We start from the raw sequence: 26,729 nt of genomic DNA, 5'->3' as shown, positions 1-26,729 counted from the left end.
TGACAGTGGCACTTAAAGTGCCCTCCGCCACACACCGTTGGGTGGCTTGCGGGGTACAAATGTAGATGTAGATTAACCCGCCAAGGAGGCTGATGTTCCACTTGTCGCAGCCATCATGGATTTTCCGTTGCCCAGTTGTGCATATTGTGCCGGTTTACATTACCGCTGTTGGTGAATGACGCTTCGTCGCTAAATAGAACGCGTGCAAAAAATCTGTCATCGTCCCGTAATTTCTCTTGTGCCCAATGGCAGAACTGTACACGTCGTTCAAAGGCGTCGCCATGTAATTTCTGGTGCATAGAAATATGGTACGGGTGCAGTCGATGTTGATGTAGCATTCTCAACACCGAGTTGAGGAGAGTGAATTGTACCTATACTGGAAGATATATGTGGCTTGGTTATGAACCTCAACATATTCAAAATCTCGTAATAGCCCACAATTTTAGTGGTGACAAATATAAATTTAATACAAATGATGAATTATGTTGCTGGATGATATCTGATGAACACTGTAGTAGTTTTCCAGAGACTTTTGATTTGAAAGAATTGAAGAAAGACTGCTTCCCTCTTTTGTTCAATACACAAGAAAATGAAAATTACGTAGGACCTATTCCTGATACTCAATATTATTGTGTTGACACTATGAAGCATTTCTCAAATGGCGTAGCTCCACAGTCAAAGAAAATTTTGTGTTCAATATGAAGAAAGAAATTGTTGAATACTGTAATTCTGATGTAGATATTTTGAGAAGAGGTTGTTTAGAACTGAGAAAACATTTTCTAGAAATAGCTAATGTACCCATTCTGTTATTTTACCATTGCTGGAGTTTGCATGGCTATTTACAGATATAAATATTTACCTGGATATACAATTACTGTATTGGATAAAGAATAGAAAGAGAACTATAGTTATGAATCCATAGATTGGTTAAACAGTTTAAACAATAAAAATATATCGCATGCTTTTAATGGTGGCGAAGTAAGAATCGCTGGTGCAAAAGGACATGGATTTGATAAAGAAAGCAATACTGATTATCAATATCATGCTTGCTTCTGGCATGGTTGTAAAAAATTCTTCAAAAGTGAGATGAATAACAATAAAAATAAAGAAAGAATGGATGACCTTTATCAAAAGACGTTAACGAGAAATGCAGAAATAGGAAATGCTGCATACAATTTGGTAGAGATGTGGGAATGTGATTGGCTTAAATCACCGGAGTACAAAAAGCTTAAAAAATTGGAGAAGTTATCAGAAGTTGTCGAACCATTGAATCGAAGAAATGCATTTTATGGTGACCATACAAGTGTGATAAAATTAAGAGTTACAGCAGCTGGTGTTAGCACAAAAGTAAAATACATTGATGTATGTAGTTTGTATCCAACTGTGCGATATTATGATTATTATCCTGAGCGACATGAACGAAAAATATATAGACCAAGACATTATGGTAAAAAATGGTATGATTTTATAAAATCTAAAGTATTGGCACCTAGAGGATTGTATCACCATGTTTTACCAGCACATATACAAATCGATGGAAATGAGAAACTGTTGTTTCCTTTGTGTGTCAAATGTGGTGAAGAAAAAATAAATAAATGCAGTCACGCTGATGATGAGAGAAGTTTTATTGGTACCTGGGTAACAGATGAAGTTGGCTGTAGAAATGGGATATAAAATTTTAGATGTCTATGAAGTTTGGGATTTTAGAGATAAAAGCAACATGTTGTTTAAAATTTATATGAAAGATTTTATGAACATAAATCTGGAAATTTCGAAACTGATGAAGAGTATATCAAAAAAGTTTAAGAGAAATTGGATATTGACTTAGATCCTGACAGAGTAAAGGAAAATCCTGGGAAACGAGCTGTTGCTAAGATGTCTTAATTCATTACAGGGAAAATTTGGACAAAGGCAAAATATGAGTAAAACTGAGTATGTGACAGATTTACAAAACTTTTATGAGATACTTTTGGATGACCGATTACATAATATAGATATAAAGTTCATTAATGGCATTGTGGTTTAAATGAAATACAATTTCAAGGATTATTACGTGGAAAATAATACATCCACAAATATTTTTCTAGCAGCGTTTACTACATCAAATGCAAGGCTTAGTTTATATAATATGTAGGACACACTTGGAGAATCTGTTATATATTTTGATACTGATCCTGTAGTATACATTGACAATGGGAAAAATTCTGTGGAATCAGGTTGTATGTTGGGTGAATGGACTGATGAATTAGGAAATAACTGGATTACAGATTGGGTTCCGACAGACCCGAAAAGACAGATGAAAGATTAGGAGAAAGATGATAAAAAACCATAGTTGAATGTAAAGGGTTTCACTTTAAACAATACGAATATGCAAAATCTGAATGGTGAATCTATGATAAAGTTAACTGTGAGCGAAGTTAAAGATGGGATAATACTGGAGTATCAGATAACCAGAGATGCAGATACTAAAAATCTGGTTAACAAAGAAGTTAAGAAAGAAGTCTCATTTCAGTTTGATAAAAGAGTTGTTATAGAAAATGTTGATACAGTACCTTACGTTTATTAAAGTTTAATGAATAATTATTAAAATCATTAATTTATCTCGTGAGCGTGTTTGCTCAGTTATTCAAATTATTTTATTCATCTTGTGTATGTGTTTGCTCAGCAAAATTATCCCCTCCTGTGCACATGTGATCTATTTATAAAAGAAATGGAAAATGTCGGCAAATTGCCAGCGAGTGCGCTCAATCCACCCAGTTACTACAGAAGAGTGACGGTTGTAATAAGCGTGAGACGAGCTTTAAAATGTCAACTTACGTTATCAGGGTTTTTGTACCAGTCCGATTTTCTTATTCGCGTTCTCTCTCTGATTTTTATGGCTTTCACTGTAAGCCGAAAACTCGTTCGTGAGCAAATAAATATAATTTCGCAAAACATTAGGAGGTGTTTTCCTCTTTGATATTATTATGTTCTACCGGACGCCGACGGAAAATTCAGTTACTAATAAAAAGATTGTTAATTTACGTTCTTGTGTGCCCCTTAGCGATGAATCCTAGTCCGCTGTTTCAACTGAATTTGTTTATTGCGATAGGCTGTTATGTCTCCAATTGCCATCGTCAAACTAGCTCCGAGTAGTACATAGAATTTTATCATTATTTGTTACTATTCGCTATTTCGATTTACAGTAGAATTTTAGAACATATGCTGTGCTCAAACGGTATGAATTGTCTCGAAGAAAACGGTGTATTGACAGATAGCCAACACTGATTCAGGAAATATCGTTGTTGTAAAACATAAATAGCTCTTTATTCCCACTACGTAATGGGTGCTATCGATAGAGGACGTCATGGAACCGCGTGACCGCTACGGTCGCAGGTTCGAATCCTGCCTCGGGCATGGATATGTGTGATGTCCTTAGGTTAGTTAGGTTTAAGTAGTTTCTAAGTTCTAGGGGACTGATGACCTGAGAAGTTAAGTCCCATAGTGCCCAGAGCCATTTGAACCATTTTTGATAGAGGACGTCAAATTGATTTCATATTTTTAGATAGCCATAAGACTTTTATCCTGTTCCTTACGAGCGACTTCTAATCAAATTGCCTGCCTATGGATTATCGTCTCAATTGTGTAGCTGGATTCGTGATTTCAGAAAGGTCACAATTCGTAATAACTGATGGAAAATCATCGAACAGAAGCAATGGTTCAAATGGTTCAAATGGCTCTGAGCACTATGGGACTTAACAGCTGTGGTCATCAGTCCCCTAGAACTTAGAACTACTTAAACCTAACTAACCTAAGGACATCACACACATCCATGCCCGAGGCAGGATTCGAACCTGCGACCGCAGCAGTCGCGCGGGTCTGGACTGCGCGCCTAGAACCGCGAGACCACCGCGGCCGGCGAACAGAGGCAATATCTGGTGTTTCCCAAGGAGACAATCTCAGCACACTCTTAAAGTGATTGCAGATAGCGCTGTTATATACCGTCTCCTGAAGTCATCAGATGATCAATTTATCCATATAGTGCGAAAAGTGGCAGTTGAATCTAAATAAGGAAAATGTTGTGGAAAAGCGAACCAGAGACTGCGATTTATTGGCAAAACTTTTACGAAGTGCAGCAGGTCAACTAAAGAGTCTGCCTGCACTACGATTGTCCGCCCTATTTTGGAGTACTGCTGTGCGGTCTGGGATACACGTCAGATAGGATTGACGAAGGACATCGAAGAATTGAATTTTGTCGTTATGAGAGTATTGAAGGGCGATCTGTTTTAATTGTTACAGTAGAAAATTAATTGTTGTAGTAGAAAAGGTTCATTTTACAAACATGAACGAGGTCTCTTGGACAATATGCTGTGTGTATTAAAATATTTTAGCAATGACAAACGCTTATAATGTGCCGAATTCCATCCACTTAACATCTTGTGCATGATCTTGAGCGTAAAATGAACATGTTTTACTACAAGAGGTGAAGATGACAGCTAAGAGTGTTAAAACCCGTTATCCAGAATAGAAAAAAACTTTGTGCTATCTTGGTTTTTGAATGGGACATCGAAGTTCAAAAGAGGTAGCTCGTTTCGTCTTACCACCAAGTAGGGGAGAGAACGCCACGGATATGATTAGGCGTTTTTCGTTGCAGCAGGCTCTCAACATGAAATTTCAGTCACGAACTTCCGATTTGGAACGTATTTTGTTGGCGCCGACATGTTGTTGTTGTTGTTGTGGTCTTCAGTCCTGAGACTGGTTTGATGCAGCTCTCCATGCTACTCTATCCTGTGCAAGCTTCTTCATCTCCCAGTACCTACTGCAACCTACATCCTTCTGAACCTGCTTGGTGTATTCATCTCTTGGTCTCCCTCCACGATTTTACCCTCCACGCTGCCCTCCAATACTAAACTGGTGATCCCTCGATGTCTCAGAGCATGTCCTACCAACCGATCACTTCTTCTACTCAAGTTGTGCCACAAACTCCTCTTTTCCCCAATCCTATTCAATACCTCCTCATTAGTTATGTGATCTACCCATCTAATCTTCAGCATTCTTCTGTAGCACCACATTTCGAAAGCTTCTGTTCTCTTCATGTCTAAACAATTTATCGTCCACGTTTCACTTCCATACATGGCTACACTCCATACAAATACTTTCAGAAACGACTTCCTGACACTTAAATCTATACTCGATGTTAACAAATTTTACTTCTTCAGAAACGCTTTCCTTGCCGTTGCCATTCTACATGTTATATCCTCTCTACTTCGACCATCATCAGTTATTTTGCTCCCCAAATAGCAAAACTCTTTTACTACTTTAAGTGTCTCATTTCCTAATCTAATTCCTCAGCATCACTAGACTTAATTCGACTACATTCCATTATTCTCGTTTTGCTTTTGTTGATGTTCATCTTATACCCTCCTTTCAAGACACTGTCCATTCCATTCCACCAATGCTAGCAGAGAAACACAGGGTGTCCCATAAAGAATGACCCGATTTTAACTTGTAATAATATTGAGACAAATGTCACTAGGTAACTGAAACAGCGCTAGATGTAATCGGCAGGGTCTAGAGGTTCAGATAAAATCCGCTAGATATCGGTACGAGCGCTGACCTGGAGCGTGCGGCCAGTCTCGCGCAATATGGCGTCCGCGCATCAGAAGGCGTATTGTGTTATTGAAATCTTGCAATGCTACGGAACTGGTTATTCTCACAAGTTGACTCTGACAGTTTCCTCTATCAGCAAGATGGAGCACCACCGCACTGGCACAACATCGTGTGCAATTTCCTCAGTGGCAACGTGCCTCAACGTTGGATAGAGCTTACAAGACCTAGAGGCCAGGCTTTACACTCTTGGCCTCCTAGGTCCCCTGACTTAACACCGTGTGATTTCTTCCTGTGGAGATATGTTAAACAATGTGTTTACGTTCCTCCCTTACCTCGTGACATTGGTGAACTAAAAACCAGAATATCAGCTGATGTAGCTTCAGTGACAGAAGACACCTTACGCTCAGTTAGGGATGAAATCGGCTATCGGCTAGATGTCGTCCATGCAGACAATGGAGGACATATTGACCATTTATGATGGATTTTTATAAACTTCTGTCTTTTCTAAATAATGTACACTACTGGAAATTAAAATTGCTACACCAAGAAGAAATGCAGATGATAAACGGATATTCATTGGACAAATATATTATACTAGAACTGACATGTGATTACATTTTCCCGCAATTTGGGTGCATAGATCCTGACAAATCAGTGCCCAGAACAATCACCTCTGGCCGTAATAACGGCCTTGATACGCCTGGGCATTGAGTCAAACAGAGCTTGGATGGCGTGTACAGGTACAGCTGCCCATGCAGCTTCAATGCGGTACCACAGTTCATCAACAATAGTGACTGGCGTATTGTGACGAGGTGATTCAATTGGTGACAGATCTGGAGAATGTGCTGGCCAGGGCAACAGTCAAACATTTTCTGTATCCAGAAAGGCCTGTACAGGACCTGCAACAAGCAGTCGTGCATTATCCTGCTGAAATGTAGGGGGTCGAACGAGTATTGTGACGAGCCAGTTGCTCGCCCACCATTGACCAGACGTTTACAGTTGGTGTGAGATCTGGAGAATATGCTGGCCATGTCAGCAATCGAACATTTTATGTATCCAGAAAGGCCCGTACAGGAAATGCGACATGCGGTCGTGCATTATCCTGCTGAAATGTAGGGTTTCGCAAGGATCGAATGAAGGGTAGAGCCACGGGTCGGAACACATCTGAAATGTAACGTCCACTCTTCAAAGTGCCGTCAGTGCGAATAAGAGGTGATCGAGACGTGTAACCGATGGCACCCCATACCATCACGCTGGGTGATACGCCACTATCGTGATGACGAATACACGCTTCCAATGTGCGTTCACCGCGATGTCGCCAAACACGGATGCGACCATCATGATGCTGTAAACAGAACCTGGATCATCCGAAAAAACGACGTTTTGCCATTCGTACACCCAGGTTCGCCGTTGAGTACACCATCGCAGGCGCTCCTGTCTGTGATACAACGTCAAGGGTAACCGCAGCCACGGTCTCCGAGCTGATAGACGATGCTGCTGCAAACGTCGTCAAACTGTTCGTGCAGGTGGTTGTTGTCTTACAAGCGTCCCCATCTGTTGACTCAGGGATCGCGACGTGGCAGCACGATCCGTTACAGCCATGCGGATAAGATGCCTGTCATCTCGACTGCTAGTGATACGAGGCCGTTGGGATCCAGCACGGCGTTCCGTATTACCCTCCTGAACCCACCGATTTCATATTCTGCTAACAGTCGTTGGATCTCGACCTACGCGAGCAGCATTGTCGCGATACGATAAACCGCAATCGCGATAGGCTACAATCTGACCTTTATGAAAATCGGAAACGTGATGGTACGCATTTCTCCTCCACACACGAGGCATTACAACAACGTTTCACCTGGCAACGCCGGTTAACTGCTGTTTGTGTATGAGAAATCGGTAGGAAACATTCCTCATGTCAGCACGTTGCAGGTGTTGCCACCTTCGCCAACCTTGTGTGAATACTCTGAAAAACTAATCATTTGCATATCAGAGCATCTTCTTCCTGTCGGTTAAAGTTCGCGTCTGTAGCACGTCATCTTCGTGGTGTAGCAATTTTAATGGCCAGTAGTGTAGTATGCAATTTGTTGGTGATAAGCCCTTCTTCCTAATAAATAATTCTATTTAAAATCGAGTCATTATTTTTGGGACACCCTGTATTTAAGTGTTCGTCTTTCCCGGGGACTGTTCGAGAGTGGAACGGTACAGAATTAGCTTAAAGGTGGTTTAATGAACCTTCGCCCAGGCACTTAATTGTAAACTGTAGTCATGTAAATGCAGATGTATTCCTGTACGACATAATTTTGAAATGGGTTGTCGAGAGCATACTGCAGAATACTACTTTTTTTAAACTGTTAAAATCTAGGGACCACAAAGCAGAATGTCTAGAGCAAGCAGTAAAAATCCCGTACGTAATACCAAACGTCTGTGAAGAAATGGGATTATAGTACGGGCACACGGCGATTCTTATTAACTCACTTGTATGAAAGAGGTCGAAGAAACGTAGCGGCACATGAATACAATTTAAGAGTTCGTTAATCGTCAGACGAAAGTGAAAGAATAATGTTCCTTAAATTAAGGTCAGAATTTTTTTTAGAAGAGTATAAATTTTTCACAAATTCCTGTTAGGAAGACACGGTAAACTAATAGTTGAGAGAGAATGTGAAACAATTCCTCAGACTGTATGCTGCATGCCCATTACTGACCATCAGATATTCTTCAGAGAGGGTTTAGGAAGTTTGCTAAATATTGCTCGATGGCGAAGTCGAAACGAAACTACGAAACCAAAGGTCCAAATGTCGGTTTTCTATAGATCTGTTGCTTATACCTGCCTTAAACCCTGGAAATTATTCATAAACTTGAAATATCTTAATGAATCCTGATTCCGTCCTTTTTTTCTCTCTTTTTTTCAGTTCTGGCCTGTCTGATGTGGCCTGCCACAAATTCCTCTCCTGTGCCAACTTTTTCATCTCACAGTAGCACTAACCGCCGACGTCCTCAATTATTTGCTTGACGTATTCCAATCTCTGTCTTCCTCTATGATTTTTACTCTCTACAGCTCCCTCTAGTACCAAGGATGTCTTAACAGATAGCCAATCTTCCCATCCCATCTTCTTGTTACTGTTTTCCTTATATTCCTTTCCTCTACGATTCTCCGCAGAACCTTCTTACCTTATCAGTCCACTTAATTTTTAACATTCTTCTGTAACACCACATCTCAAATGCTGCGATTCTCTTCTGCTCCGGTTTTCCCACAGTCCATGTTTCACTACCATAGAGTTCTGTGCCCCAAACGTATATTATCAGAAATTTATTCTTCGTATTAAGGCCCATGTCTGACGCTAGTGGTCTACTATTGACCAGGAATGCCCTTTTTGCCAGTTTTAGTCTTCTTTTTATCTCCTCCTTCCTCTGTCCATCAAGCGTTATTTCGCTGCCTAGGCAGCACAATTCCTTAACTTTGTCTACTTCGTTATTGCCAATTCTGATGATAAATTCCTTGCTGTTCTCGTTTCTGCTGCTTCTCATTACTCTCCTTTCACTCCATTCAACACTTTCTGTAATTATTCTTCACTTTGACTGTCGATAACAGTATCTTCAGCGAGTCTTATCATTGGTACCTTTCACCTTGAATTTTAATCCCGTTCTTACACTTTTCTTTTATTTCCGTCAGTTCTTCTTCGGTGTGTATATTGAGCAGTAGGAACAAAAGACTACATCTCTGTCTTACACTCTTTTTAATCCGAGTCTTTTGCTCCCTCTTGCTTCTTGTACATATTGTACATAACTCATCTTTCCTCACCTCCATGTTTTTCTCACTATTTCCAACACCTTGCAACATTTTACTTCATCGAACGCTTTTTTTAGGTCGACGAAAGCAATGAACGTGTCTTGATTCTTCTTCAGTCTTGCTTCCATTACCAATCGAAACTCAGGAGCACTTCTCTGGTGCCTTTACCTTTCCTAAAGCAAAAACTGATGGTCATATTCCTCATTATAACGGACTAAATAAGATCATAGTCAAATGAAAGTGAGTGCAAACCATCCTAATCAGAACATGTGTTGTAGAGCACTGTACGATTCAAACCAAACTTGGCGGTAAGAACGTCTTTAGTATTTTACCGAGACGTACAGACAGTCGTTTCACCTTCTCCTTACGAGAATGGAATGGACGAGTAAATATCAGTTATCAGTACCAAAGATCACCTAACATACAGTGTAAAGTGACTAGTGTTACAAAGGTGCTTCTGTTCCCTTTACTCGAACAAACAACCATTCAAGAGTTTAGTACAGGATGAGACTTCGGTACACCTCACAAACTTCTGACTATCCAGAATAAGATTTTCACTGTGCAGCGGAGTGTGCACTGATATGATACTTCTTGCCGGATTAAAACTGCGTTCCGGACCGAGACTCGAACTCAGGACCTTTCCCCGTGCGAGTAAGTGCCCCACCAACTGAGCTACCACAGTACCGTAGACACCATAGAGAAATGACAACAAAATAGCATAGTCCGCTGACAATGTGGAGATGGATCCTTTATCAGCGTGCTATGCTGTGGTGCAGGGAATACGAGCGTTCGAAGACTGCAGGCGTGCATTCGCAAAGAAACAAAAAGTTGAATGCATAACTTCAATTTTCCGATGCTGCAATTAAAATTTTGACGATCGTTGCTAGTTGTTGACGTTGATGTAGAATCAGATGCAGTAGCAGATGGAGTTGGATTTGTGGTAAATGTAGATGTACACATGGATGTAGATGTAAGAGTAGATGCAGATGTAGATGCAAATGTAGATGCAGATGTAGGTCTATATCTACGTTTATACGTGTGCCTGTTGACAAAGCGGAGGTGGCTGCATTCCTTTGTCTTAGCTCCTCTGTCAGCGAACCATGACACAGCGGCTAAAGGAATTCAGTATGTACCAGGACAGACATGTGCCTGCAGACTAACAAAAGGTTACTTATGAGGGTGATTTCAAAACTTCAGCGCACTGTAAGACAGAACTGAGAAAAATAATTTATTTTAGAAATTCCTTTGCAGGGCTTCAATATAACCTCCATTCTTGCTTATGACAGGTTCTCAACGTTCTGGTAATTTCTGAATTCCAGATATTGCACCTTCATTGTTGACCTCTCTGATTGCTTGGTCCACCTCACTGGAAGCTTCAGCAGTCGTATCAAAATATTCTCCACAGAGCTGTTAGCTCAATTTGGGAAACAAATCAAAGTCTGGTGGGTTTCAGAAACTGTTCTCTTTATGTTCGACAACGCAGAAGCGATTGCTCTACGAATCTTCTGCGACCTGCTTTCTGCCCTTTACCAATCTGACAGTATCTTCCCTCTACCTTATCTTTTCCGTTATGATCCTGTAAACTGAAATCACAGACGTTTTGGTCTCATGCACTGGAATACTCTCTTTCAAATTCTGAAGGAGGAAGGGGTAAAATACAGGGAGCGAAAGGCTATTTACAATTTGTATAGAAACCAAATGGCAGTTATAAGACTTGAGGGGCATGAAAGGGAAGCAGTGGTTGGGAAGGGAGTGAGATAGGGTTGTAGCCTCTCCCCGATGTTATTCAATCTGTGTATTGAGCAAGCAGTGAAGGAAACAAAAGAAAAATTCGGAGTAGGTATTAAAATCCATGGAGAAGAAATAAAAACTTAAGGTTCGCCGATGACATTGTAATTCTGTCAGAGATAGCAAAGGACTTGGAAGAGCAGTTGAACGGAATGAACAGTGTCTTGAAAGGAGTGTATAATATGAACGTGAACAAAAGCAAAACGAGGATAATGGAATGTAGTCGAATTAAGTCGGGTGATGCTGATCGAATTAGATTAGGAAATGAGACACTTAAAGTAGTAAAGGAGTTTTGCTATTTGGGGGGCAAAATAACTGATGATGGTCGAAGTAGAGAGGATATAAAATGTATACTGGCAATGGGAAGTAAAGCTTTTCTGAAGAAGAGAAATTTGTTAAAATCGAGTATAGATTTAAGTGTCATGAAGTCGTTACTGAAAGTATTTGTATGGAGTGTAGCCATGTATGGAAGTGAAACATGGACGATAAATAGTTTAGACAAGAAGAGAATAGAAGCTTTCGAAATGTGGTGCTACAGAAGAATGCTGAAGATTAGATGGGTAGATCACATAACTAATGAGGAGGTGTTGAATAGGATTGGGGAGAAGAGAAGTTTGTGGCACAACTTGACTAGAAGAAGGGACCGGTTGGTAGGACATGTTCTGAGGCATCAAGGGATCACCAATTTAGTATTGCAGGGCAGCGTAGAGGGTACAGATCGTAGAGGGAGACCAAGAGATGAATACACTAAGCACATTCAGAAGGATGTAGGTTGCAGTAGGTACTGGGTGATGGAGAAGCTTGCACAGGACAGAATAGCATGGAGAGCTGCATCAAACCAGTCTCAGGACTGAAGACCACAACAACAACAACACGATTTCATCATAATCTTCTCGTCGATCCTCTCTCAAAATGCCACTAACAGTAAAGTGAGAGGTTTTGTTTGTTGCAGTCGATGGCCTACCACTTCGTGGTGCTTACCCGACCTTCACGGAAGCGAACAGGTCAGCGAGGTAGTGTGCTTCGATCCCCGAAATTATTCCCACACACCTCTCTCACAGTATTGGGAATTTTCTTTGGATTCTTGCCACGTAGGGGTTCGATTTTGATGTAGCAACACTCGTCGTCATGCGTAATCCCACCTGATTCGGTTTCAGTTTCTGTTTCAAAACTGCATTACTCACAACTGTGCCACACGTACCAACAAACACGATACGACCAGCACGGCTTAAGTCTCGCTCACATCTGACGTGAATTTAAAGTTGATCACGCGACCATAACACTCGCGCATGAGTAGCGTGCTAGACTTTTGAAATGACCCTGGTACGTATTTTTAATAATTCCAGTGCTTGCTGAAAGCCTTATGACCAACCACTGTAGATTTAGATATGAGAAATGTAGATTTAGACATAGATGCAGATGTAGTAAGTGTAGATTCAGATGAAGGCATTGCTGTAGATGTAGATCTAGTTGTAAATGTAGATGCAGTACTGGATATAGATGCAGATGTCGAAGCTGATGCTGATACAGTGGCACCTAAAATTAGTACACACATGATTAGCTTCTTCTGTCTACGAAGGAAACATCCCTGGTACGGGAGAGCGGACGGAGCTCTCATATATGACAGCAGATTACTGCGCTGTGGATGCTCACAAATGGACGAATATACATCTGTACGTCTACATCTACATCTATAAATATACCCTCCATGACCCATGGACCTTGCTGTTGGTGGGCAGGTTTGCGTGCCTCAGCGATACAGATAGCCGCACCGTAGGTGCAACCAAAACAGAGGGGTATCTGTTGAGAGACCAGACAAACGTGTGGTCCCTGAAGAAGGGCAGCCGCCTTTTCAGTAGCAGTCTGGATGACTGACTGATCTGGCCTCATAACACTAACCAAAACGGCCTCTCTGTGCTGGTACTGTAAATGGCTGAAAGCACGGGGAAACTAAAGCCGTAATTTTTACCCAGGGCATGCAGCTTTACTGTATGGTTAAATGATGATGGCGTCCTCTTGGGTAAAATATTCCGGAGGTAAAATAGTCCCCCATTCGGATCTCCGGGCGGGGACTACTCAGGAGGACATTGTTTTCTGTATTAAATGCATCAAACCAGTCTCTGGACTGAAGACCACAACAACAACAACTCTTCCATGCAGGGGATAAGTCCCACTATACCGGTTATTATGGTTTCTTCCTATTCCATTCACATATGGCGTGTGCGAAGAATGGTTGTTGTAATGGCTCTGTGCATGCAGTAATTATTATAATCTTATCCTCGCAACCCCTGTGTGAGCGATACATAAGGGGTTGTTGTATATCCCAGAGTGGCTGTGCAGTTCTAGGCGCTGCAGTCTGCAGCCGAGAGACCGCTACGGTCGCAGGTTCGAATCCTGCCGCGGGAATGGATGTGTGTGATGTCTTTAGGTTTTTTGTTTTGGTCATCAGTCTATTGACTGGTTTGATGCGACCCGCCACGAATTCCTTTCCTGTGGTAACCTCTTCATCTCAGAGTAGCACTTTCACTATCATACAATGCTATACTCCAGACGTACATCCTCAGAAATTTCTTCCTCAAATTAAGGCCGGTATTTGATATTAGTAGACTTCTCTTGGCCAGAAATGCCTTTTTTGCCATAGCGAGTCTGCTTTTGATGTCCTCCTTGCTCCGTCCGTCATTGGTTATTTTACTGCCTAGGTAGCAGAATTCCTTAACGTCAATGACTTCGTGACCATCAATCACGATGTTAAGTTTCTCGCTGTTCTCATTTCTACTACTTCTCATTACCTTCGTCTTTCTCCGATTTACTCTCAAACCATACTGTGTACTCGTTAGACTGTTCATTCCATTCAGCAGATCATTTAATTCTTCTTCACTTTCACTCAGGATAGCAATGTCATCAGCGAATCGTATCATTGATATCCTTTCACCTTGTATTTTAATTCCACTCCTGAACCTTTCTTTTATTTCCATCATTGCTTCCTCGATGTACAGATTGAAGAGTAGGGGCGAAAGGCTACAGCCTCGTCTTACACCCTTCTTAATACGAGCACTTCGTTCTCGATCGTCCACTCTTATTATTCCCTCTTGGTTGTTGTACATATTGTATATGAGCCGTCTCTCCCTATAGCTTACCCCCACTTTTTTCAGAATCTCGAACAGCTTGCACCATTTTATATTGTCGAACGCTTTTTCCAGGTCTACAAATCCTATGAAAGTGTCTTGATTTTTCTTTAGCCTTGCTTCCATTATTAGCCGTAACGTCAGAATTGCCTCTCTCATCCCTTTACTTTTCCTAAAGCCAAACTGACCGTCACGTAGCGCATTCTCAATTTTCTTTTCCATTCTTCTGTATATTATTCTTGTAAGCAGCTTCGATGCATGAGCTGTTAAGCTGATTGTGCGATAATTCTCGCACTTGTCAGCTCTTGCCGTCTTCGGAATTGTGTGGATGATGCTTTTCCGAAAGTCAGATGGTATGTCGCCAGACTCATATATTCTACACACCAACGTGAATAGTCGTTTTGTTGCCACTTCCCCAAATGATTTTAGACATTCTGATGGAATGTTATCTATTCCTTCTGCCTTATTTGACCGTAAGTCCTCCAAAGCTCTTTTAAATTCCGATTCTAATACTGGATCCCCCAGCTCTTCTAAATCGACTCCTGTTTCTTCTTCTATCACATGAGACAAATCTTCACCCTCATAGAGGCTTTCAATGTATTCCTTAGGTTACTTAGGTTTAATTAGTTCTAAGTTCTAGGCGACTGATGACTCTAAATCTACGAGGGCAGTTCAATAAGTAATGCAACACATTTTTTTCCTGAAACAGGGTTGTTTTATTCAGCATTGAAATACACCAGGTTATTCCCCAATCTTTTAGCTACACAACACTATTTTTCAACATAATCTCCATTCAATGCTACGGCCTTACGCCACCTTGAAATGAGGGCCTGTATGCCTGCACGGTACCATTCCACTGGTCGATGTCGGAGCCAACGTCGTACTGCATCAATAACTTCTGCATCATCCGCGTAGTGCGTCCCACGGATTGCGTCCTTCATTGGGCCAAACATATGGAAATCCGACGGTGCGAGATCGGGGCTGTACGGTGCATGAGGAAGAACAGTCCACTGAAGTTTTGTGAGCTCCTCTCGGGTGCGAAGACTTGTGTGAGGTCTTGCGTTGTCATGAAGAAGGAGAAGTTCGTTCTGATTTTTGTGCCTACGAACACGCTGAAGTCGTTTCTTCAATTTCTGAAGAGTAGCACAATACACTTCAGAGTTGATCGTTTGACCGTGGGGAAGGACATCGAACAGAATAACCCCTTCAGCGTCCCAGAAGACTGTAACCGTGACTTTACCGGCTGAGGGTATGGCTTTAAACTTTTTCTTGGTAGGGGAGTGGGTGTGGCGCCACTCCATTGATTGCCGTTTTGTTTCAGGTTCGAAGTGATGAACCCATGTTTCATCGCCTGTAACAATCTTTGACAAGAAATTGTCACCCTCAGCCACATGACGAGCAAGCAATTCCACACAGATGGTTCTCCTTTGCTCTTTATGGTCTTCGGTTAGACAACGAGGGACCCAGCGGGAACAAACCTTTGAATATCCCAATTGGTGAACAATTGTGACAGCACTACCAACAGAGATGTCAAGTTGAGCACTGAGTTGTTTGATGGTGACCCGTCGATCATCTCGAACGAGTGTGTTCGCACGCTCCGCCATTGCAGGAGTCACAGCTGTGCACGGCCGGCCCGCACGCGGGAGATCAGACAGTCTTGCTTGACCTTGCAGCGATGATGACACACGCTTTGCCCAACGACTCACCGTGCTTTTGTCCACTGCCAGATCACCGTAGACATTCTGCAAGCGCCTATGAATATCTGAGATGCCCTGGTTTTCCGCCAAAAGAAACTCGATCACTGCCCGTTGTTTGCAACGCACATCCGTTACACACGCCATTTTAACAGCTCTGTACAGCGCTGCCACCTGTCGGAAGTCAATGAAACTATACGAGACGAAGCGGGAATGTTTGAAAATATTCCACAAGAAATTTCCTGTTTTTTCAACCAAAATTGGCCGAGAAAAAAAATGTGTTGCATTACTTATTGAACTGCCCTCGTAGTATGGACAGCAAGGGCGCAAACACACTTCCCTCGGACAGACTTGAAGCTGCTTCTACATCTCACCACGACTGTGCATCCAAAATAACATACTGTGTCCTCCCTACCAAAAAGACGTCAATCCAGTCACGATTTTCAATTGATATCCCATATGATGGTACTTTTGACAATAAGTGTAGGTGCTATACTGAGGCAAATGCTTTTAGGAAATCAGGAAACAGTGTTTCTACCTGGTTGCCTTGATCCAAGGCTTTCAATACGTCATGTGGGGAAAAGTGCAAGATGGATTTTCACATGATCGACGTTTTTGAAAACCTTGCTGGTTGGCAGTAAGGAATTCATTCTGTTCAAGATACCTCATTATGTTTGAACTCAGACTATGTCGTATGATTCAAAAACAAATCAATGTCAAAGATGTTGGATGGTAGTTTTGTGGCTCACTTCTAGTACCTTTGCTGTAGACGGCAGTGACCTGCGATTTTTTTTTCCAAGAACTGGGCTCAGTTTTTTGTTCGAGGGATCTACGATAAATTATAGTGAGAAGTGGTGCTAAATCAGTCGCAAATTCGGCATAGAATCTGACAGGGATCCCATCAGGTACTGAAGCTTTCTTCAGCTTTCACAACTTCAGCTGTTTATAAACACCACTGTCACCAATACTTGTTTCAGTAATATTTTCAGTGGCACGAGGATTAAATTGGAGCAGTACTGGGTTGTCCTTTGTGAAGGAACGTTTGAAAACGCTATTAAGCATTTCAGAATTAGCTTTGCTACGCTCGGTTACAGTTTCTGTCTCATTCGCTGCCGGGAGGTGTGGCCGAGCGGTTCTAGGCGCTTCTGTCTGGAACCGCGGGACCGGTACGGTAGCAGGTTCGAATCCTGCCTCGGGCATGGATGTGTGTGATGTCAGTAGGTTAGTTAGATTTAAGTAGTTCTAGGGGACTGATGACCTCAGATGTTTAAGTCCCATAGTGCTCAGAGCCATTTGAACCATTTTTATCTCAGTCGTTAGGGGCTGGACACTCTTTGGTGCCTTTACATACGACCAGAATTTCTTTGGGTTCTGTGAAAGATCACCTGACTATATTCTGCTACAGTAGTCATCGCTGGAATCACGCATTGATTTCTTGAAAGTTTAAAGTATTTCATTCACCATCTCTCTATCCACAGATCTGCGTTTTGTTTTACACCTATCATGCAGTAATCTCTGTTTCTGTAGAAGTGTCTTTACAGTGACCATATACCATGGAGATTCCCTTCCATTGTAAACTGTACTGCTGTGTATATGTCTATTCAGTGAGTAGTCAAGTATGCTTTTAAACTGGCGCCAAAGTTCCTCCACATGGTCCTGACCCGCGCAGAAAGTTTCAAGTTCCTCATTGAGAAGTGACATAACCGACTGTTTTACCTAATTTATTCGTCCTTTGACCTTTTGTAATCACTGCTGTCACGACCGCATCACTGTCATTGAGACTTGTTTCGATATGGACAATCTCAAAGATGAGAGGTCTCCAGAATGAAATTTTCACTCTTCAGCGGAGTGTACGTGGATAAGAAACTTCCTGGCAGATTAAAATTGTGTGCCGGACCGAGAATCGAAATCGGGACCTTTGCCTTTATCCAACAAGGGCTCTACCACCTGAACTACCCAAGCACGACTCACGAACTGTCCTCACAGCTTTACTTCTGCCAGTTCCGCTTGTTCTACCTTCCAAACTTCACAGAAGCTGTCCTGCGAAGCTTGCAAGACTAGCACTTCTGCAAGAAAGGATATTTCGGAGACATGGATTAGCCACAGCCTGGGCAATGTTTCCAGAATGAGATTTTAACTCTGCAGCGGAGTGTGCGCTGATAAGAAACTTACTGGCAGATTAAAATTGTGTGCCGGACCGAGAGTCGTGATCGGGACCTTTGGCTTTCATGGGCAACGCTCTGCCAATTGAGCTACCCAAACACAACTCATGACTCGTCCTCACAGCTTTACTTCTGCCAGTTCCGCTGGTTCTATCTTCCAAACTTCACAGAAGCTCTCCTGCGAACCTTCCAAGACTAACACTCCTGGAAGAAAGGATATTTCGGAGACATGGATTAGCCACCGCCTGAGGGGGTGTTTCCAGAATGAGATTTTCACTCTGCTGTGGGGTGTGCGCTGATATGAAACATCGTGGCAGATTAAAATTGTGTCCTGGACCGACACTTAAGCTCGGGACCTTTGCCTTTCAAAGCTAAGCGTTCTACCAACTGAACTACCCAAGCACGACTCACGACCCGTCCTCAAAGCTTTACTTCTGCCATTACCTCGTCTCCTACCTTCCAAACTTTAGAGAAGCTCTCCTGCGAACCTTGCAGAACTAGCACTCCTGAAAGAAAGTATATTGCGGAGACATGGCTTAGCCACAGCCTGGGGGATGTTTCTAGAATGAAATTTTCACTCTACTGCAGAGTGTGCGCTGATGTGAAACTTCCTGGCAGATTAAAACTGTGTGCTGGACCGAGATGTGAGTTGACCTTTGCTTTTCGCGGGCAAGTGCTCTACCAACCGAGCTACCCAAGCACGACTCACGACCCCTCCTCACAGCTTTATTTCCGCCACTGCCTCGTCTCCTAAATTCCAAACTTCACAGGGGCTCTCTTGCAAACTTTGTAGAAGTAGCATTCCTGCAGGGAAGGATATTTGAGATTCATGGCTTAGCCACAGCCTGGGGGGTGTTTCCAGAATGAGATTTTCACTCTGCAGCGGAGTGTGCGCTGATACGGTCTGTCAGGAAGTTTGAGGCAGAAGGATCCAACGTAACGTCGTGTTGTCTCTGTCCCGCAGCTTACTACTGGCAGGTGTGCAGGGGCGGACACGTCCCCCATGGCGCGGTGATGGCGGGGCACGACAAGGACGGCGCCCCCGTGTACGTCGGCAGGGCTCACCACGCAGGTGACCTCGTGCCGGCCAAGGTGGTTCCAAACAAGGGCGGCGCCTATGTGCCCCACAACGGCCAGGAACACTTGAAGACCGCCTTTGAGGTGAGCCCACTCCCACACAGGCCAGAAATCCTATTTCAGACTCAACCAACTTTTGAATATCTGTTTTCAGAGGGTAGAAGGAACCATGCATGTTGCCTAAATGATAAACCTTACGAGTTTTACTGTGGTTCATGATCTTTTAAGGGGCTCCGGAACGCCCTATACCTGCAATGTTAAAATAACGCTTATAAATTACATCTTTCCTCACAAAGTATTTGAGGTAGGAAGTTGAACTTTTTACAGATTATTTATTGGAATATGGGCTACAACTTAACACAGGGATTTTACAAAATTTTAGTTCAGTTATTAAAGATGATTTTTTTTTCAATTGTAATGAAAATTCACAACATTTTTTTGCAATTTTTTATTTATATATTCAAAAATATACAGTTTTTTGGAAAAAGGCTGTGTTAAATTATGCAGAAGGTACTGTGTAACATTTACTGAAAGTTTGAAACAAATATGTTTGGAAGATCCTTAGAAAACATGTAATTAGTATGAGAAAATAAAAGTTTTGGGAATCGAGCGACAAAGATTGGATTAACTTTTTAGTGCATTCCAGGTCCATAGGATGGATTATCTTCATCCTCTGCAAACTCCTCCTCCAGCTTCCTCTTGTTCCTCTTCCTGTTTACTCTTGCTTGTATTTCTAGACTCTTTACAGCCCTGTCTGCAGCCCGAAAGCGTTCCTTGTCTAAAGCAAGCATCGCTCGTTGTTGTGTTCGTAGATTTTGCTACCATTTTCTTCAGTTGCAGTTACTGCAACACTGTTCCAAAAGGTGGTCATGTATGAACACTTATCACATTTCGGTTGTATTTCACTAGCAAGTCCTACGTGCTTTATTATGGAGAGTTCCAGACCAACTTCACTACAATGAATACATCTTACACAGTTTGAAAAAATTCCTTTGAGAACCGACATATCAAATATTTCATTCACATCCGATTCGCCCATGAAACATTCATAGTTTTCACTCATTGAACCAAGCTTCTTCTGTGAAGTATTTTCTTTCCCACTTTGACTGCTATGGGCAGGTGTACTTGAGAGGTTAGGTTCACTCACTTGGTTATCGTCTTTATTGTTTACAGTAATAACACATACCTTTGGCTTTCCAACATTTCTCCTTTTCTTAAAAGCCTTCAGAGGATTTCTAATAACTTTACTTTTACTCATTATTATACTTCAACAAAACAGAGACTCAAGAAACAGAAGTAATTACGAATATTTTAGAGATAACGACAGAGTAAATAAACATGAAACAATCGACAATCACACCAGCGATATATATTGAACCATCACAGGTTAGCCACAACACATACTTTATCTCACATCACTAAAATGTACCTGATGAACACGGACGTTAATAATAACACCATTTGACAGCAGTTTAACAGCGCCACAGTGGGTCACGCTCATGTAGAACACATTTCAAAAAAATTTAAAAATAGTTGTAGTCTTCGGAATTGAATAAATTATGTATCTATTAAAAGGTAATAGTCTGCAGATTCAGAAAACGCAAAAAAGTAAAAATTGAACTTTTCATGATTTTGAGCCTTTCCGGAGCCCCTTAAGAGCATCGTTTAATGCCCCACATCATTTTAAAAAGCCGTAAATATACAAAGACAAATGTCATTGTTTGTGCTTCAGATGTGATGTTCGTTCCGTGCGCTGGTGAAGTTTCGAACCGTGCTTCCCGATGGCAGAGTCGTAGTACAGCGTCAAAATGGCGTCCACATACGGCTCACACTACAAGCAGCGTGCTTGAATGCTCGTGTTCAGAAATAGAAACCTTGTTGAAGATCCATAAACGTTTCTGTGCAGTGTATGACGATGATGCAGTTGACAGGAGTACAGTTGGGCAATGGGTAAAGAGAGTTACCCATGCAGGAAATACAGAAACAGAGCTGCGTGATCAGCCACGCTCGGGACGTCCTGTCACAGCCACTGCTCCGGACGTGCTGAATCGTGCGGATGCCATTATTCGTGCCGACCGGCGCATCACAACTCGACATTTGGCTCTACAGTTGTCGATCTGACATGATGGAGACTCTTGGATAATCAAAGAGGTGGTCACTATGGGCTCCACGAATGCTCACAGCGGAGCACAAGATTCAAAGGAAGTCCATTTCATCTGAGTTGTTGGAGCGTTTTGAGACCGACAGAGAGGCCTTTCTGTGACGGATCGTTACGGAGGACGAAAGCTGGGCGCATCACTTTGCGCCGGAAACAAAAAGGCAGTCCGTGGAGTGGCATCAGCCTCATTCAAAAAACAATTCAAGACAACTCCCTCTGCCGCAAAAGTCATGGTGACAGTCTTCTCGGATTGTGATGGTGTCATTCTCGTGGATGCGATGCTAAGAGGGTCAACCGTCAATGCAATGGCATACGTGAAGACTGTGAATAAACTTAAGATCCGTTCCCGATGTGTTCGGTCGGCCAAGGATCCAGCTGAAATCTTGCTTCATCAGGATAACGCACTCCCACAAACAAGTCCGAGAACCGGGGAAGACATCGCGAAATTGCGTTTTACACAACTGCCTCATCCACCCTACAGTCCAGACCTGGTACCCTCGGATTTGCATCTCCTTGGGCCGCTTAGAGAATCTACGGGGAACGCACTTTGAAGATCACGAGAGTGTCAGCCGTGCAGTGAAAACATGGCTACGCCTACAGGACAAGAGCTTTTACCGGCAGGGAATACATGCTCTTCCACGACGTTGGCGTATGGCCATAGAACGTGATGAAGAGTATGTAGAAAAATAGGATACGGACAAGACAGGTAGATCTATATTGTCACCAAATTCTGAGTCTTAATAACAAATATGTTCTGAGAAAAAAATGTGGAGCACTACTAGTTGAACTACCCTCGTAGAATCACTATCGTAGCTTCGGCTTTGTAGCCGTTCTTAACTGATTCACTGTCGTCATGAGATACCTCGTAATACCGTCTCACAGCTACTTTTTACTGACTCAGTGCGGGAAAATTAAAGAGACCCTTAGACAAAATAGAACCAACAGTATAAATATGAAGAGCCCAGATGGAAAACCAGTCCTAACGCTAGGGCGGTGAAGTTGATGGCAATATTATGGAAATGGAGGAGTACGTAAACGAAGATGAGATGGGAAATATGATACTGCTTGAAGAATTTGACAGAGCAGTGAAAGACCTACGTCGAAATAAGGCACCAAGAATATACAAAATTCCGTTAGAACTACAGATAGCCATCGGGGAGACAGCTATGACAAAACTGTTCCATCTGGTGGGAAAGATGCAGGAGACAGGCGCAATACTCTCAGACTTCTAGAAGCATATAATAATTCCAATTCCAAAGAAACAAAATGCTGACAGTTGTAAAAATTACAGATTTAACAGTTTATTAAGTCAAGCTTGCAAAAGTACTAACATGAATTCTATGATAGGAGGCGTTCGGAGTTCTGGAAGAAATCAGGTGTAAAAGAGAAAAACATAGAATAGATAATCAGCTTCTATAAGGACGAAGTGGCTGACATTAGGAATTTTCATCGGGAACAAGAAGCAAAAATTAGGAAAGGCGTGAAGTGGTGTATCTACTCTTTCTCCTCTTACATTCGATGCTTGCATCTAGGAAGCTATCGACCATGTCCGTGAAACTATTTAGGTTGGGATCAAAATTAATGAGCAGAAGATAGACTTTATATGTTGCGCAAATGACATTGCTGTGGCCACGAAATCGGAAGAAGTGTTCAACACAATCTAAAGGATGTTCTATAATCAGGATAAACAAGCAGGACCGAAGACCAGTATGAACCTTTAAGAATAAGAACTGAAAATGGAGCTAGAAGTGACACAGGAATTTATTATTATTATTATTATTATTATTACGATAATTTTTTTTAATCAGGATCATGAGGGATGGCAGAAACCTGAAAGAAATTGTGAGCAGAACACGGCAGGCTAAAATTACATTTAATCTGAGGAAGAGTCTCGAAATGCAGAAACGGACGATGAAAGTATTTGTTTAGTGTGTGGCCCAACACAGTTGTGAAACTGGGACGTAGGAAGACAGAAGATGACCAGAAGCCATGGGATTTGTAGCTACAAAGGGGAAATCAGCAAGAGAGATTCAGTTACTCAATGTAGAGGTGCTGAGAGCAGTACAGGAAACCAGGTCTCTGTGGGGGCAATCTCATAAGACACATATTACGACACAACAACATAGCTGAAACAAGGAGCTATTGAGGAAAAAAGTTGCTGGGGACATCCAAAGATATTGCACATGCATCAGATAATCTATGACCAGCTTACTGCCCTCCGCTTCCCTCACACAGACAGTGTGGACTGCGCAGACTTTTGTTTTTTTTTTTTTGTTTTTCTTTAACAGAATTTTTATGTTGTCATCTTCAAACTTTTCACGCCGGTTAAGGCCATAGAAGCATGGTCTTTTCCGAATGTACATCTGGCCACGGAGCAATTCTGGTAACTGGAGCCCATGGTTTTTGTTAATCATGCCTTTTGTGTTCTTGATGTGATGTTTCCACAGGAACTTACATCCCCTTTATATCTAACTGAAAAGTGAAACTTTTCGTAAGTTTAAAAATTCTTTACTATAACGGAGTATTAAGTTTAAAATTTTCATCCCCTATTTCACCCCCTTAGGGGTTGTATTTCCAAAAATAATGAAACACAAGTTCTTTTTAGTTCTATCAGACAAGTCAAACACAAATTTTAGCAGATTTCGCTTTTAAAATCCTTTCATAATGAAATAATTTCACTTTTCATTGACTATTTCACTCCCTTAGGGTGCTGAATTTACGGGAACACTGAAACAGGTGCTTTCCTTTCTAACCGAGAAGTCATATGCCGATTTCCATAGGAGTAGCTTTAAAAATGCCTTACTTTCAAAAAACCTTTCACCCCTCATTTACCCCCTTTGTGGTTGACTGTCCAAAAATGCTGAAACACTCACTTTTGTTCATCTGACTGATAAACCAAAGACAAATTTTAATAGTTCCAGATTGCCTTAGTAGTAACATATTTTTAAAAAGCATTTAACCCCTTATTTCAACCCCTAGCAGTGGAATCTCGAACAGTCCCTTCTTAAACGATCCACGGTAGCTCCCAACTTCAAGATTCTACCTTCAGCGTTTTAGGGCGGGCGACGGTGAGTCACTGGACGAGTCTGGCCCTATTTCATCCCCTTCTAGGTTGAATTTCCAGAAACAGTGAAACACCTTTTTTTTCATTTCTAACTGAGAAACCAAATACAAATTTTCAAGGATTTATATTAAAAACGCTTTCATAATGAAATAATTATATACAATTTTTCATCCACTATTTCACTCCCATTGGGGTTGAATTTCTAAAAACAATGAAACGCTTATTTTTTTAATTGTACCCAAGAGTCAAATACTAGTTTTCATGCATGTAGCTGTAAAATAATTTAGTAATTCTTTCATAATGGTTTATATTTATAAAATGTCTGTCACCCAATACTTCATTTGCATAGGGATTAAATTTCCAAAAAATGCTGAAACACGTATTTATTTATTTCAGACCAAGAAACCAAATGACAGTTTTCGTAGGTCTTACTCCAAAACTGCGTGATGGCAATACTTGAAAAACCTTTCGTCTCCTATTTCACCTAGTTAGAGATGCAATTCCTAAAAATTTCTTTTTATGTGACGCTTAGAGCATAAGATCAACACTGTCTCCAAATTCCAAGTTTCTATCCTTAGCGGTGTGAGCTGAACGATGACGAATCAGTGAGTCAGGATAATTCACGAAGATAAGCAAATATTTTAATTTGTTATTCTACAAGTAAAACTAAAGAAAAAAGTTCATATAAACATAGGTCCGCAAATGTTTGGTTACGGAGTTACCGCTAATAAAAGATTTTGCCTGCAATTTAGCAACTTCACTAATACGAAGCCATCACAAAAATGTACGAGGTTAAAATAAAGCACTATTTCCATTTATTTTGTTGTTATTGATCTGGTGAATCTAATAAAACATAGCCCAGACGTGTATCTGCAGTAGTTTTCAAGAACATCCAGAGCAAGAAAGAAGAAATTTCGTAAAATATTTAGTTAATTGTTTGGCCGCATTTGTTTTTTTAATTCCAGACAACTGCAGAAAGTTTTCAACAGAAGTTGTAGAGAATTTAAGTTTGGAAAAATGGCGGTAATAACGTTAGCTCAAAGTGTATGAATGTGGAAGATCTGCTTTTATTAGTACCATAGCACACGTGAATTCATGTTACACCGGAAAAACCAAAGCTGAGTGTTAAGGAAATTGTACAGTGTACCTAAAATTTCACAATACATTCACAATAAATGTTCAAAAATGACTCCACCGAGTACAATCCATTTAGCTGCACGTGTATGAACAGATTTTGTTGCTCGTTTCAGTTTCACAGGATTGTTCTTAATTTCGTCTATTGCACTGGTAATGCGAGCAGGTAACGCCTCACGTGTATTTTCTCCCCATAAACTATGTCTTTCATCCATCCCCATACACAAAAATCCATTGCTGCTAAATCGGGCAATCTGGGTGGCCACAAACATGTAGCATCACGACCAATCCATTTCTGGGAAAAACGTTCATTTAAACGTGTAGTAACGGCGTTTGTGAAATGAGGGGGCGCGAAGTGGAACATCTTCGAACAAGCGGGGCATTTCTTCTTGAAGGAATTGTAAGTACGTCTCGCTAGTTAGACGTCCTAGGAAAATGAATAGCCCAATAAAGTATGTGTTGATTATAGCACGCCACCATTTATGCTAAATCGCGCTGGAAATTGCGTTACACCACTGCATGTGGCTTTGCTTCAGCCCATAACTGCTCTTTACGTAAATTGTTTACACTATCTCGAGTAAACTGTGCCCCATCAGTAAATAAAATGCGTTTGTGTAACTGCGGATTAGTATTTAACCAGTTGCACAACTCCAAGCAAAGGGCAAGATCTTCCGGATATAAATGATGCACTTTTTGTTTATGATAAAAAATACAAATTATTGTATTTCAGCGCACACCATACCTTACATTGTGAAATGCCTAATCGTTGAGAGATACGTCGTGGACTGGTACCCGGGCTACGTTGAACAGCATCCATAATATCCTCATCGTCGTCTTCACGTATCGACCGCTCGTACTGGTTATGAACACTAGGCAGAGAAACTGTCTTCTGCAACATTCTAAACACTCCACTAATGGTTGGTACATTCAGAATCCTCCGGGTTGGATAATGTACGTGATATTCGTTAACTGGAGCCGTTGCATTACCATCACATTAGCCATAAATGTACACCATATCGGCGTATTTCTCTGTCGTAAATTTGGAAGGCATCCCTATTTCATAAATAATCTACAAACTACAACTATGTGATTTCACTTAAATGCACCGTTCTTATTATGTTGTTTCACTGAACAAAATAGAAAACTAA

General features: G+C 41.5%; 1 protein-coding gene across 1 annotated transcript in view; it reads left to right on the top strand.

The window, feature by feature from the left end:
• The window catches only part of LOC126215198 (uncharacterized), a 76,689-nt gene that overhangs the window by 20,560 nt on the left and 29,400 nt on the right, over window positions 1–26,729 (top strand). The window contains exon 2 of the mRNA XM_049941863.1: window positions 19,113–19,309. Within this exon, the coding sequence (XP_049797820.1) occupies window positions 19,113–19,309 (197 nt within the window). The remainder of the gene's footprint in view (window positions 1–19,112; window positions 19,310–26,729) is intronic.

This window comes from Schistocerca nitens, chromosome 12 (assembly GCF_023898315.1).
Source record: "Schistocerca nitens isolate TAMUIC-IGC-003100 chromosome 12, iqSchNite1.1, whole genome shotgun sequence".
Taxonomy (NCBI): Eukaryota; Metazoa; Arthropoda; class Insecta; order Orthoptera; family Acrididae; genus Schistocerca; species Schistocerca nitens.
The sequence above is the reverse complement of the archived record's forward strand: the minus strand, read 5'-3'. Positions and strand labels throughout refer to the sequence as shown.